Below are 16,033 nucleotides of genomic sequence, written 5' to 3' on the forward strand. Positions count from 1 at the left end.
TGGAGGCAATGCTTCTCACAAGTAGGGGAACAGTGAGGAGGTGCCATATCTTGTGTTATATGTTGTACACTGTGTGTTCAATATCTTTAGTCCCAGGAACTTGCAATTACCATCAAGTTCCCACTGGATCACAGTACCCCGCAGAATACTGTAATCCAGGTCCAGTTCAGTCCCGCCAGCTGCCACCAGTTAATTACAAGCCTGTCACGAGAGCTTGCGACAGGCTGTAATTGACACCAAAAACTATATATATAAATATATATATATACCTGGGTTTGAACTGGGACGAGACTTAAGATATAATAAAGTGATTTTATTCCTTGATAAAGGTGAACACAGCAAATATGTACAAATAACACGCAAAATATAGACACTTACTTAAAAGATGAAAATAATGAAAACAGTCCCAGCTGGACTGGCAGTTTCATGCAGCAATCAGCCCAAGACATTGCATGGCATTTCTTCTCAGCAATCAAGATGGTAAAGCACAACAGGCCTGATGACATGCAGGCCTGAAGATCATTTGCATGCAGAACAATGGACAACATGAACAACATGGTTAAAGGGTGGCTTTGACTTATATATCATTTTAACCCTGGTACCCCAGTTTACGGCCCCGTGCCGTCTAGTAAAATCCTCTTTGAAGCTTTTGAAGCTAGGTGGTCAGTGTGAAAAGTTCCACTTCCTCTGGTTAATTCCTTTTGTCCGTTGGGCCAAGCATAAGCAATTAGCCACTTAGTCTTTGATGATCAGGTTTGTAAATTCTAGCCTTTCCCTGCTCATCACAACAGGGGTTCCTCAGACTCAACCAAAATTTCATATTTACTGCAAATCATTGCATAACTTCCGTTCCGTAATACACACAGTCCGGTGAGATATATTAATACGGCCGGTGGCACCTGACGGTCGCAGAAAGACCAAAAATTACATTGTAATATGAACATTAATAGAGATATTAATATCTGGCATTTAGCAGCAGGTACCTATAAAGGGTTTAGACTCCCCAAGATCGGCTGACTCCCGCCAATACACTTATGTAATTCTTAGCCGGTTCAGCCAAGGACATCTCATAGTATTCTTATATTTAATAAAGTTACTCACTTTTGATATCCTGTTGGGGGTAGCCCCCCCCCCCCTGGCCCCATCAATAAAACCTTTTGAAGTGGGCTATTGGCTTTTCGCATAACCAATTAGGTAATTACTTCTTGAGCTCTGTATCACACCTAGCTCAGACTCCTCTTTTGATATGCATTTCCAGAGAGGAAGCTTGCATATCAAAACGTGAATACTCATATGAGGCACCATTTGGTTCCTTACGCATTACAAAGACAGGCATTCTGCCTGTACATTAGCACACCATTAGCATTCTGCCTGTGTATTTCAAAAACTGCAAAAAGTCACTTTATCAAAAATATATGTCCCTCTTATGACAAAGTTATATTTTTAATATGTGTGTACTTGGGGGGTGACCCGGAGGCTGTACCCCAAGGCTCAGAATACCTTGCTGGCAGGCAAGACAGGTTAAAATATTCCCCTCATGTTCCAGACATCCCTGCCCTGCAGCTATTCCTCATAAGAGGCCACCCATACAAGGCAATCCACTTACACGCTGACACAGGCAGTTGCAGGCCCATGAGGCAAAGGGAATACACAGATAACGCATTAACTAGCCCACTGGGCTTACACCATTAACCCCTGATGACCCAGTGTGTGTGTTATGCAGGTACTGATTAACCCAGACATTACAATGGGACAGGGACACAGGGGAGAATACATTTACAGGTTATAACAAGGCTAAAATCACATTTCTGGGCCTCAGCCCAGTTAACCCCTTGTCTCCCTGGCGACGTTAGAGGGGGGCCCTTGGGGGGTAACCCCGTTAACCCCGGACCAAACCCTCCCTACCGCCACACCTGTGTCTCTCATCGAAATGTATTTTGTTGCATTGCAATGTTACATTAATATATTTTCTCACCATAGATGTATCTTCAGCACATGACTGATCTGTGAACAAGAAGCGATGTAAGAAATGTCCCAAACATCATAAATTACATGAGGTGTTAATGGAAATATGTTCTAAGGACTTCAACATTGCACAAGTCTGTATGAGAATTGGAAGAAGATTACAAGAATCTCGGCAGAGCATTCCTATACATCAACAGCAATTTACTAAACATACAAACACAATTCCAGATAAGACAAGGAGAAGGTTTAAAGAACAGAGGCATGGAAGCTTACAGTGGGAAATACGGTAATGTTATACAGCAAATAATTTATACAGGGGTGACACCATATAACTGCTCTGACTGTGGGAAAAGCTTCAGTCGGAAATCAAGTCTTGTTACACATGAAAGAATCCACACAGGGGTGAGACCTTATAACTGCTCTGAATGTGAGAAAAGCTTCATTGATAAATCACGTCTACTTGCACACCACAGAATGCACACAGGGGAGACGCCCTATAACTGCTCTGAATGTGGAAAAAGCTTCAATCAGAAATCACATCTTGTTACACACCAAAGAATCCACACAATGGTGAAGCCTTATAACTGCTCTGAATGTGAGAAAAGCTACAGTCATAAATCAAGTCTTATTACACACCAAAGAATCCACACAGGGGCGAGACCCTATAATTGCTCTGAATGTGGGAAAAGCTTCAGTACAAAATCGAATCTTGTTACACACCATATAATCCACACAGGGCTGAGACTCTATAATTGCTCTGAATGTGGGAGAAGCTTCAGTAAGAAATCGAATCTTGTTACACACCAAAGAATCCACACAAGGCAGAGACCCTATAGCTGCTCTAAATGTGGGATAAGCTTCAGTGAGATATCAGATCTTGTTGCACACCAAAGAATCCACACAGGGGTGACACCCTATAACTGCTCTGAATGTGGGAAAAGCTTTGGTCATAAATCAAGTCTTGTTACACACAAAATAATCCACACAGGGGTGAGACCCTATAATTGCTCTGAATGTGGGAAAAGCTTCAGTAAGAAATCAAATCTTGTTACACACCAAAGAATCCACACAGGGCTGAGACTCTATAATTGCTCTGAATGTGGGAAAAGCTTCAGTATGAAATCAAATCTTGTTACACACCAAAGAATCCACACTGGGCTGAGACCCTATAACTGCTCTGAATGTGGTAAAAGCTTCAGTCGGAAATTTAATCTTGTTACACACAAAACTATCCACACAGGGGTGAAGCCCTATAACTGCTCTGAATGTGAGAAAAGTTTCAGTAAGAAATCCTATCTTTTCAAACACAAGAAAATTCACACTAAAAAAACAGAAAATGAATAAAAATTACATATTTTAGGGCAGCACATGCAGAAGAGAACTTTTCCTACACATCACCCTCCCGGGTGCTCAGGTTCGGCACACTGTGGATCGGGTAGACAGATTGTTGGGAGGGGCTTGGATTGACCCGGCGGTCTTGGCACACATTGGCACCAGTGACAAAGTGAGAGAAAGATGGAGAGTCCTAAAAATTGATTTCAGGGATCTAGGCCAAAAGCTTAAGGCAAGGACCTCCACGGTAGTATTTTCTGAAATACTACCAGTGCCATGCGCTACCGCAGGGAGACAGTCAGAGATTATGGAGATTAATGCATGGCTAAGAAAGTGGTGTAGGAAGGAGGGTTTGGGTTTTTTGGAGCACTGGGGCTACTTTTCTGACAGGTTCCATCTTTATTCTAGGGACAGATTGCACCTCAATGAAGAGGGATCTTCTGTGCTAGGGGGGAGAATGTTAAAAAGGTTGGAGGAGATTTTAAACTTGGATTGAGGGGGGAGGGGAATGAAACAGATTACAAACTAAATAGAATAGATGAGGAAACAAGGGGTTATGAGGGTAAGTGCAATAAGCAGCGAGACACCCATAGTAAATACAGATAATACTAGAAAACTTCTAAAGACTAAATCAAGTTGGCGTAGAAAGGAAGGAGCAGATAAGATAATAGTACAGGCTGAAAAAAAACTTAAATGCATGCTTGCTAATGCAAAAAGCCTGACATAAAATGGGGGAGCTTGAAGGAATAGCTGCAAGGGAGCAGTGTGATATCATAGGCATTACTGAAACATGGTGGGATGAAACTCATGACTGGGCAGTTATTTTAGAGGGTTTTCCTTTTTTCAGAAGGATCGAGCAAATAGAAGAGGAGGTGGAGTATGCTTATATGTTACCCCGAAAGAAAGCATAAGTCAGGCAGCTCACAGTACAGCAGTCCCCACCACTGACAACAACGCCATGACGTCACCTAAAACCGATGGTCTATCATTTCTCGTATGTGGTTACGCTTCGTCAGGGTAGGAGAGTGACTGCTGTTCTGCGAGCTGTCTGACTGGATTCACACGTCATAAAACGGGACATATGGCGGTTATCTTTATGCTTATACTTTCTTTATACATAGTATACAGGTGCCCCAAAGGGCAAAAAGTGAAACCTCGCTATAACAAAGGACAGGGAGGGTGTCTAAATAGTTAAAAGATCCCTGAACACTAGTGCACACGGTGGTGCTCACTGGGGAAGGTGAAATATGAAAGAGTGAGACGGGAAAGTATCCCCTGGAGTAGTGGCACACACCTCAAAATTAAAACTCGGGGGGCGTGGCCAGGAGGCTGAGCGTGCTGGTCGCAGTTTGCTATGCTCCTCAGGAAACAGCAAATAAAACCAAGGAAAAACCCCCAAGATCTGGGAAAAAAAACACCCCAAAACACTTCCCAAGGTTTGGTACAACTTATAGTAATTTTGGGCTCCCTTGACTGAAGCTGGGTCTTGCTCCGTGACCGCCAGATCGTTCGCGGGTCCCCCCTCTGCCTCCAAGCAAAATCTAAGATGGCTGCCGGGACCGGGAGGCGGCACTAGTACCTGCCAGAACACACTCCCAAACGGAAGGAGGTAAGGGGGATCCCGCGCTAAGAGCGCCGGGCAGAGGTGCGCTGTTGTGGCCGGGGGGGGGGGGTCGCCGCCCGCCCCTCTCAAATAATTATCCCCACGCGCCCGTGCTCTGCCGGAGAACAAAAGATGGCGCCGGCCAGAGAGTGACGCGCCGATCAAAGGCACGGCGAAACCGGCGCGTCTGCTTCCCCTTCTTGTTCGTCCCTCTCCCCCTATAGACTAAATACAAGTGTTGAGATTGCCGAATTATGCCTGCCAGCCTAATCTACTCAATGCTTTTAAAATTGAGAAAAGATAAGGTGGTGTAAATAGTTATAATGACTGTTGCCTCCCATCCTTATTCCCCTAATGTGTAAGATCACACATACAACCCACCCCGTATTTTTGGGGTTGATTTTTATTTTCGTTTTTGAAGATTTAGCTCCTAAACAAAGGAGCGCTGCGGCGTCGAGTCGCTGGGCCACTGTCCGCCCCCCATCATGTTCATTTAATCTGTGCATGCGAGAGATTCGCATCACGGGTCCCATTATGGCTGGTCCCCCCAAACATAGTTTGGAAGCCGGGGTCCTCTGTTTAACCCCCCTTACCTTACCTACCCTTCCCCTTTACCCAGTTATATAAGCATTTGTTACTATCGTGCAATAATATGTATCTCTCGATGCATATGTTTACTCACCAGACAGTTTCCGAAGACTGATGTACCGATTTCTCAATTATATGTAAGTTATCACTCTGTTCACTTGTATTACATACCTCTGAAACACCTCCATGCCGATTAATATAATATCGATAAACACCAAGGGCTTAAACACCCCCCGAAAGAGACGTATTGCTCTCTTGGAGGCCAAAAGACTGGCGGGAGATATAGTTTTGCTTCAAGAAACCCATCTGAAAAAGGAGGATTAACCATTACTGTTTAGCGGTGATTACCCTCTAGTCTTCCACTCATCAGCTCCTACAAAAACAAATGGCGTAGCTACACTTTTCCATAAAAATTTAAATTTCAAAGTAGACAAAATTAAAAGCGATCTCGCAGGGAGAATTCTAATTATTACAGGGTCACTGGACTCTACTGATCTAACAATAGTCAACACTTAAGCCCCTAACGAAAATCAAGAATCTTTTTTCCAGGAACTAACACATTTAAAACACTCTGTCCAGAAAGGTCTTTTAATTCTAGCCAGAGATTTGAATGCAATAAAGGATCCAAATCTAGATAAGTTCCCCAGTCTCCCACCGCCACAAAAGATAGTCTCCTCTACTCGGGGACTTGTATCTATGACCAAGGAGCTGTTGTTGGTAGACTCCTGGAGATTAGTAAACAATAAAGTAAAGGACGTCCCCTTTTTTTCTCACCCCCATAATAGCTACTCTTGAATAGACTATATCCTAATAGATCAACAAATTAGTGATAATATTTCCTCAGCAGTAATTGCCCAATCCGCTTGGTCAGACCACTCCACACTTATCACTACCTTACTACCAAAAACAAAGCAAGGTCGTGGTCTTTAAATGAATCTTTACTACTGAACCCACAAAATCTCCAATTAATAGAAGAGGAACTGGCCCAATATTTTGAAATGAAATACCCCAGAGGTTTCCTCATTTACCCTTTGGGAGGCTCACAACTTAGTGATAAGAGGCAAACTGATTGCCCTGGCTTCCCGGGGAAAAAAAGAAAAAACAAAACAAATTGAAATACTAACACAAAAATTATCAGAACTAGAATGTATTCACAAATCAAATCCCTCCCGGAAAAATTACAGGCAGATAATCTCAGTGTGGGGCGAACTAAATCTTTTGTTGGTGTCAAACGCAGAAAGAGCTATAAGATTGACTCAACAGAAATATTATGAAAAAAGTAATAAGGCAGATAGAATGTTGGATGCAAATTAAAGCAAAAACAAGCTAAAGCTAAAATTCATAATATCTACACTAAAAATGGCTTGGTATTCCACAACCCCAAAATTATAAGTGACGCATTTAAAGACTACTATACATCCCTTTACAATCTGCAGGCCCAGTGGGAGGCTTGGCTAAAAATAAAAGGGCAATATAGATTCGAAATTATCTAGCAGAATGCCGGCTCCCCACTCTAGATCCGAATGATATCATAAACCTTGAAAAAACTATAGAGCCCCTGGAAATTACGGAAGCAATAAAATCCCTGAAATCTGTGAAGGGCCCAGGTCCGGATGGATTTTCTAATCTTTATTATAAGAAATATTCCACAACGCTCCTCCCATTTCTCACCAAAATATTTAATGAGATGCTACTCGGCCTTCCCCCTCCTAGAGATATGCTTTGTGCTACCATAGTGGCAATCCCAAAAGAGGGGAAAGATCCTGTGTTGTGCTCTAGCTACAGACCTATTTCTGTATTAAATACACATCTAAAACTATATGCAAAAATCTTAGAAAACAGATTAAACAGTATTCTCCCTAAATTGGTTCATCCGGACCAGGTGGGGTTTGTCCTGGGCAGACAAGCCCTCAATAACACATGGAGGACGGTGAATCTAATACATGTGGCAAAACACACAAAGTGCCCATCTCTATTATTCTCTCTGGACGCAGAAAAAGCGTTTGATCGATTAGACTGGCAGTTTATGTCAGCTACGCTCTCGCAGATGGGATTCACATCAAAATTTTTAAACAGCATAAACACACTATACTCGGCCATTGTGAGAACGAACAACTCTTTGTCTGATCCTTTTTCAATATTAAATGGAATTAGACAAGGATGTCCGCTGTCACCTTTGTTGTTTGGCCATGGAACCATTAGCATGCCGGATAAGGATGAATCCCAATATTGCGGGTATTTCTGTTAGTCAGGAAGAATTCAAAATAGCTCTTTTTGCGGATGATATACTATTGACGCTCTCAAAACCTCTCACCTCCCTCCCTAACCTTTTTCACGCTCTATCGGAATTTGGTTCCCTTTCAGGTTATAAAATTAATCATTCCAAATCTATGGCCCTCAGTCTAAATCTCCCCAAAGATATGGTAAAATTGCTACAGCTAAATTTCGATTTTAAATGGAATCCGAACCACATTAAATATCTAGGGGTTCAATTAACAAAAGATTAATCAACTTTATACAGCACAAATTTTAAACCCTTTTTCGACTAAATAGCTAAAGATTTGGCCTCTTGGAATCCGTATATAATATCCTGGTTTGGGAGGATAGCCACCATTAAAATGAATATCTTACCGAGACTCCTCTATCTCTTGCAAACTCTCCCGGTTAAAATCAACCAGAAAACCCTAAATAATATCCAAAAGAAGATTTTGCAGTTTGTTTGGCAAAATAGATGACCCAGAGTTCGTAAGGATATTCTTTATAAGTCCAAATCAGAAGGAGGCTTAGCTCTCCCGAATTTACAAAATTACTATAGAGCTGCACAACTAGGACAACTTATTAGCTGGCATTCAAACCCAACCGATAAAAGATGGGTCGAAATAGAGGATTTGATTTGTTCCCCATGTAAAATAAAGAACCTTCTCTGGCTCAACAAAAAGTCCAGACCAGCTGAGATTTACAAGAACCCGGTGATATATTTTGCCTGTAATCTCTGGGATTCCCTTGAATCCAGGTTCCAACTAACCGGTATTCCATCCCTTATGCAACCCCTATTCTCGGACCCCTCCCTTCCCTTTTACACAGGTAACCCGCAATCCTATATCTGGATTCAAAAAGGATTTACAAGGGTTAATGATATTTTCATTCAAGGGAAAGTCCCTCTCTTCGCCTTGTTACAAACAAACCATGATATCCCCTCTTCTGAATTCTTCAGATTAGACACTATATCCAATCAGTCTACAAAACAAAACAATCCCATGTTTTAACTTTATATGAGGGCTGGTGTCTGCGCCAGCTCCTCACAAAGGGCATTATCTCCAGAATATATCAGAGTCTATCCCCTATAAAAAGCAACCAAACTCCTGATAACTATATTGTATCCTGGGAAAAGGATTTTAACGTCAGTATAGACCTCAATATTTGGAAAGATATCTGGGAAGCCGCTTCCAAAAACTCTTCGTGTGTCGTGATTAAGGAGAATATTTACAAGTTAATTTTCAGATGGTACATGACTCCTGCCAGGTTACACACCTTTCTCCCAGGTGTTTCTCCTCTGTGTTGGCGTGGTTGTGGTGAAGTGGGGAATATACTGCATATATTCTGGTCATGTCCCAAAATCCAACAAACATTGACCGAAGTGCCCACCCTAATAAATAAGATTTTAGGGATCACTGTCCCACATACACTGGCGAGCATTCCCGAGGATTCATTTCCCCCAATTGTCTTTTCCATCAGACACTGAAAGGTGGCTGGAGTGCCACATATCCCTTGAGGCATACAGTATATAGTGCTAGGAAAACCAATGCCCAATCACACCAAAAAAAGAAGCTAAAGTAATTTCCCCAATTTTAAACGCCACAAGGTATACAATTGCCAAAAATTGGAAACAACCTGCCCCCCATCCCTAAACCAAAATAACAAAATTTGGCATATGGTTTATATGGAAAAACTCTCAGCCTCTCTTAACGGCTCTACCTCGCAATTCTCTGAGATTTGGGCCCCTTGGTTCCGTCATGCAGGTATATCCCCATATATAGAGTAAAATGCTTGGAACAGAGTGATACATGTGGTACTTAAACTGTTGTTTACTATGTTATATTGTTACAAACGCTGTCCCTCCCCCCTCCCTGATCTTCCTCCCCCCTATTATTCCACAACCAGTTTATTTGTATTATTGTATTCCCCCTTTCTTTTGTTTTTCTTTGTTGTATACCCTATTTTTTGTATACAAAATGATCAATAAAAAATTTAAGTAATAAAAAAAAAAGATATAACACAGGGTTCTCTCCGCCCTCCTCCCCCATTTAACCGAGTGCAGCACCGATACGGTAATTGGAGGCATCGATCTGCACCAAAAATGTCTTTGAATAGTCAGGGGCTGCCAGGATGGGTGCGCTGTCCAGCGCTGTCTTGAGTGCCTGAAACGCTGTTTCACAGGCAGGAGACCAGGCTACCAGAACTGGGAGTTGCTTCTGTGTCAGGTCTGTCAAGGGTTTAGCCACGGCACTGTACTGTGGGTCAAACTTCCTATAGTACCCAATGGTGCCTAAAAAAAGCCATAACCTGCTTCTTGGTCTTGGGGACTGGCCCCTGCACTATAGTCTCAACCTTAGCTGGTTCAGACTTGAGGTGCCCTCCACCCACCCTGTGCCCTAGGTACAAAACCTCTGCCATACCTACTAAACATTTGGTGGGTTTCAGGGTGAACACTGCTTCCTTAATTCTGTTCAGCACCTCTGCTACATGAACTATGTGACTGTTCCACGTCCCGCTAAACACCGCGATGTCATCCTGGTATGCTCTTGCAAAACTCTGCATCCCGTCCAGTAACCTATTGACCAGGTGTTGGAAGGTAGCTGGGGCATTCTTCAACCCAAATGGCATCACTAGAAATTCATAGAGGCCTCTTGGGGTAATGAGAGAAAAATATAGAGAATGCACTCCAAATACTGATGCTCCAAATAGTGTAGAGGAAATCCACAATGTTCAAACAAATCTGTAATCAATAAAATAAAAGAGCGCTACTGGTCATTGTCCTGATAATATAAAGCCTAAATCAGTGAGTGGATGGGACTGAGTACTCGAGACTGACCATCAGGATGGGGTCACGAAGTGGTAAGGAGAAAAGAAAACAGCAAAGCCGCGTTCCCTGCACGGAACTAAAGTGCGGCTAACTACAGCTGATCTCCGCCACTGATATGGTTAAATGAATAAGTTCGACACAGTTAAGGACAGGTGGTTGTTAACCCCTCTGCTATCAACTGTGTCCACCGGCGCTCTTACTTATAAGATTAATATACATACATTGACATATAAAAAGGGGAAGGGATTAACACAATGAAATAAAAAAGAACAATTACTTAAAACAGAAAATTAAAATTGATACTTAATATGTAGAAGACTTTCCCAAATTGTGTTCCCAAATAAAGAGTCCAATCTTGATTCACAAAAATGGGTATGCAGCCTCTTTACATCTGGAACCAACCTCGGGACCAGGAGAAACTAGAGACAGGGGATGACAAAAAAGAAAAAAGCGCAAGGCCCATAGAGTAGTAAAGTTAGGTTTATAAGCAATTAAAAACGGTTATAAACACAGCAGAGTAGTTGATACAGACACTTCTTAGTACCGAAGTGTCTGTACCAACTACTCTGCTGTGAGTGTTTATAACCGTTTTTATTTGCTTATAAACCTAACTTTACTACTCTATGGGCCTTGCGCTTTTTTCTTTTTTGTCATCCCCGATCTCCGCCACTGCCTTCACTAATCCTGGCGTCTCATACCCAGTCACAAGCCCCAAGGGAGGAAGCAATTACTCACGGTCTTGACACGACGAGTTCAATCCTCCTATGCCGTCTGATAGGAACGCTGATCCAGTGCGCCAAGAAGCGTGCTCCAGCCCAGTAGTCAGGTAAGTGAAGAGGAGATAAATCCGGCGGTTCACAGCTTGCCGTAGGGGTACAATCAAGGAAGTCCAAACGCAATCAGAAAAATAGGCTGTTTATTCGGTGCATAACAAAAACCTTCTGCCACAAGGTAACTCTGACGCGTTTCGTCCACCAATAGGACTTTGTCAAAGAGTGACTGGTCTAGTCAAACAGTGAACCCTATATAGTGATCCTTAAATTCTGATTGGAGGTAGTGGATGGTTATGCAAATGAGAATGCACCTGCTGAATAATTACCTCATCACCTCCGTAAAGGTATATCAGTATTTAACCCTATATGGTAGATCACACAACAGGGATCAGTGAAGACTATATACAAAACATTGTGCATGGCACATTTAAAAACATACAAACAAAACATGAAATAGTTAAAAACAAATATAAGTTTGTTAACCTATCCTGTAAATGGTCAACAACTTATATATAGAACCAGTATCAAAGTGGCAAAAGGGCAACATAAGTAGAAACAAATGAAAACTGAAAAACATAACATAAAAAATATTAATATATCGTAAATTAAAGAAGAAAAAAGTAAATAATCAAATCCCAAAATATAAAACAATAATGAAATAGAGAATAATAATAACTCATAACCAAATATCATTAACCCTTAAATGAAATTATATACAGTACATAAAACCAATTAGATATTAGAACATCTCCCACATGGAAAAAAACCTAAGCGGCCGGGCGAGCGATCATCTGTTACTTGGATAACTGGTAATTCTAGAGCTAATACATGCCGACGAGCGCTGACCTCCCGGGATGCGTGCATTTATCAGACCAAAACCAATCCGGGCTCGCCCGGCCACTTAGGTTTTTTTCCGTGTGGGAGATGTTCTATTTGTAAATATGCTAAATCCATTAAAAATACTTCTAATGGTAGTGACAACTACCGTATTGGGAGCTTTATTAATTGTCACACTAGCCATGTTATCTATTATCTTCAATGTGGTTGTAAAATGTCTTATGTAGGTCGTACAATTAGACCATTGAGACTTATAATACAAGAACATGTAAGACTTATTATTAAGAAGGACGTTTCACATCCAGTGTCACGTCACTTTTCATCATGTCCTCATGGTAATATTGCTAATTTCACCTCAGGATTGGAACATGTGGGTTTGCATCCTAGAGGAGCAGATAGATTGCATAGACTCAATATGAGAGAAATGTTTTGGATTTATACCATGAATGCTTTATGTCCCACCGGTATCAATGTAGAGTGGGAACTTAAACATTTTTTAGTGTGAAGTATACATGGTATATATCTGGCTTATATAGATTGTTATAGACATTTAGAATGATATTTTCTTTTTGCTTTATTGATATATGTATATGTCCTTTAATTTATTATTTTTTATTTTTGTTATTTCTTTTGGTAAATTAATATCTAATTGGTTTTATGTATATAATTTCATTTAAGGGTTAATGATATTTGGTTATGAGTTATTATTATTCTCTTTTTCATTATTGTTTTATATTTTGGGATTTGATTATTTACTTTTTTCTTCTTTCATTTACGATATATTAATATTTCTTATAATGTTATGTTTTTCAGTTTTCATTGGTTTCTACTTATGTTGCCCTTTTGCCACTTTGATACTGGTTCTATATATAAGTTGTTGACCATTTACAGGATAGGTTAACAAACTTATATTTATTTTTAACTATTTCATGTTTTGTTTGTATGTTTTTAAATGTGCCATGCACAATGTTTTGTATATAGTCTTCAGTGATCCCTGTTGTATGATCTTCTATATAGGGTTAAATGCTGATATACCTTTACGGAGGTGATGAGGTAATTATTCAGCAGGTGCATTCTCATTTGCATAACCATCCACTACCTCCAACCAGAATTTAAGTATCACTATATAGGGTTCACTGTTTGACTAGACCAGTCACTCTTTGACAAAGTCCTATTGGTGGACGAAACACGTCAGAGTTACCTTGTGGCAGAAGGTTTTTGTTATGCACCGAATAAACAGCCTATTTTTCTGATTGCGTTTGGACTTCCTTGATTGTACCCCTACGGCAAGCTGTGAACCGCCGGATTTCTCTCCTCTTCACTCACTTGGGGTAATGAATGCCGACTTCACCCTAGCCTCCTGGGTCAGGGGGATCTGCCAATACCCTTTGCTCAGATCCATCATGGTCAGATACTTTGCCACCGCGTGCTCATCTAACAGCTCGTCCATGCGGGGCATAGGATAAGCATCTGACACCGTTCCCGCATTGAGCTGCCGGTAGTCAACACAGAACCGGGTGGTCCTGTCCTTTTTAGGCAATAGGACTACCGGATAAGTCCAAGGGCTCTGGGACGGTACAATTACCCATAGGGCGAGCATCTCCTCTACTTCCCTCTCTATACTGCCTGTAAGAAATCCAATTTAGCAATAATTATATTGTAATGAATGAATCTGTTATCAAAGGCAGAATGTTAAAGTATACAGTATAATAGTCTGGACTTTCCTTCATATCTATATATTATCTGATTGTATATTCAGTTATTGTTACATGTGCAGTATTCTAAGTGAAAGGTCAGATCTATTCTGACAGACAGAATTGACCCTAAAGGTCAATTCGTGGCCTCAAGTTGTTGAACAGCTGCAAGTCCTAACTGGGAAAAATGCTGCCATAAGACTTTTCAATTCAGTAAGTTTGAAACTACTTATATGTTCAGAAGTAGTTCATATGACATCAGTAATGTAGGTGAATACCATGTTGGGATATAACATTTTAAAGGCTGACTGTGTGGGTCTTTATGGATAAATACAACAGTGAGCTTAGTAAGCTTTAGGAAGGAAGGAAGGATGAGGAGAAGATAGGCCAGAGGAAGAAAGACCAGGCCAGAGTGATGATATCATGAAGAGGAGAAAGAAATGTAAATACCTGGAGAGATTAACAGAAAGAAGGTTACTATGTGCAACTATTCTTAAGAATATCAATCTATTTGAAACATCATCGTCATTCTTACTATTTTTGTATGTAAGTAATTATTTTCAAAATAAACGTTTTTGTTTTTGTGTGCAAACGACAAGAATGCTGAATTCTGTTATACTGATGTAAATCTACAGAAAAAGCGAATTTAAGGACATTTAACACTGCCCTTCACCTCTGCTGATTTACGATAGGTCTCAGATCACCGGTAACCACTGGGTGATCTGTGATATGTGTTCTGCCCAGCTTGTCAGTGAACAGAACATTATACTGCTCTAGCATAGCCCTCACCTGTGTCTTCTGCCATTCACTGAGCTGGGACCCTATCTCAACCTGCTCCACGGTGCCCCCCTGCCTAAATTCCCCTAGGTGGTCAGGAAGAGCATTGCTCGCTGAGTCCCCCATCGATGGGCTACAAATAGCCAGCACTGATGCCACACTCGGTGCAAAACACTCCTTAAGCATATTGATGTGATAGGTCCTATTTCTTCCTGTCTCTCCATCTAACTGTACAACATAGTTGCACTCATTCATCTTTCTGAGAAATGTGTACGGTCCAGACCAGGCAGCCATTAATTTGTTCTGCCGAGTGAGCTTTAGAACAAGTACTTGCTGTCCTGGATGAATGATCAGCTGTAGGCATTCTGGTCATACCAAGATTTCTGCTTGGTCTGAGCCTCCCTGAGGTTAGCCTGTGCCAACACCATAAGCATTTCTAGCCGGTCTCTGAGATCTACTACATACTGAAGTACAGAAGCATTAGTATTTGTAGTCTCCCCTTCCCACCCCTCACGGAATAAGTCAAGAGGTTCCCGTTCCCTGCGGCCATATAGCAGCTCAAAGGGAGAGAACCCGGTAGATTCCTGTGGTACCTCTCGGTATGCAAACAGCAAGTGCTGTAGGTGAATCTCCCAGTCCTTCCCTTCAGCTTCTATAACAGCCTGCAGCATCTGCTTCAGGGTACCACTGAACCTCTCACAAAGCCCGTTTGTCTGGTGGTGGTAAGGGGTCGTGCGCTGGTGCTTCACTCCGCACGCCTCCCAGAGACACTGTAGCAATTCACGCATGAATTGCGACCCTTGATTGGTTAGAATCTCACTAGGGAGCCGTACTCTAGTGAAAATATCTATTAATGCTTTGCTACTGCCCTAGCATCGATGGTGGCAAGTGCTACAGCCTCAGGGTACCAGGTTGCAAAGTCCACCACCGTGAGTATGTAATGCTTGCCAGACCAACTGGGGATCATTAGAGGTCCCACTATGTCCATAGCTACCCTTTGTAAAGGTTCCTCAATTACCAGTAATGGGTTCATGGGTGCCCCATCACAATCACCCGCCTTACCCACTCTCTGGCAGTCATCACAGGAGCGGCAGAAATCTGCAACAGCCCCTGATGCCCCCGGCCAGTAGTAACACTGCAACAGCCAGGCTCTCGTCCGAGTGACCCCCTGATGCCCCACTAGTGGAATGGACTTGGCTACGTGTAACAACTGGTGCCTATACTCCCTCAGTACCACTAACTGTCCCTATCGATCCAGACCCTATCTAGACCCATAGCCGTCTGCTCTCTATATAAGAGTCCGTGGTGACATGAGAACCGTTCTGACCCACTGCCCGAGTTAGACTAAGACGCCCAGAGCCTCATACGCTCCAAGCTAGGA

General features: G+C 41.9%; 1 protein-coding gene across 2 annotated transcripts in view; it reads left to right on the top strand.

Moving 5' to 3' along the window:
* LOC142464312 (uncharacterized) overlaps window positions 1-11,003 on the top strand; it is a 43,719-nt gene extending 32,716 nt beyond the window's left edge. For both annotated transcript variants that reach the window (XM_075567797.1, XM_075567796.1), the window contains exon 3: window positions 1,981-11,003. In XM_075567797.1, the coding sequence (XP_075423912.1) occupies window positions 2,227-3,309 (1,083 nt within the window). In that variant the 5' untranslated portion in view covers window positions 1,981-2,226 and the 3' untranslated portion in view covers window positions 3,310-11,003. The remainder of the gene's footprint in view (window positions 1-1,980) is intronic.
* The last annotated feature ends 5,030 nt before the right edge of the window (window positions 11,004-16,033 follow it).

Source organism: Ascaphus truei, chromosome 12 (assembly GCF_040206685.1).
Source record: "Ascaphus truei isolate aAscTru1 chromosome 12, aAscTru1.hap1, whole genome shotgun sequence".
Lineage (NCBI taxonomy): Eukaryota > Metazoa > Chordata > Amphibia > Anura > Ascaphidae > Ascaphus > Ascaphus truei.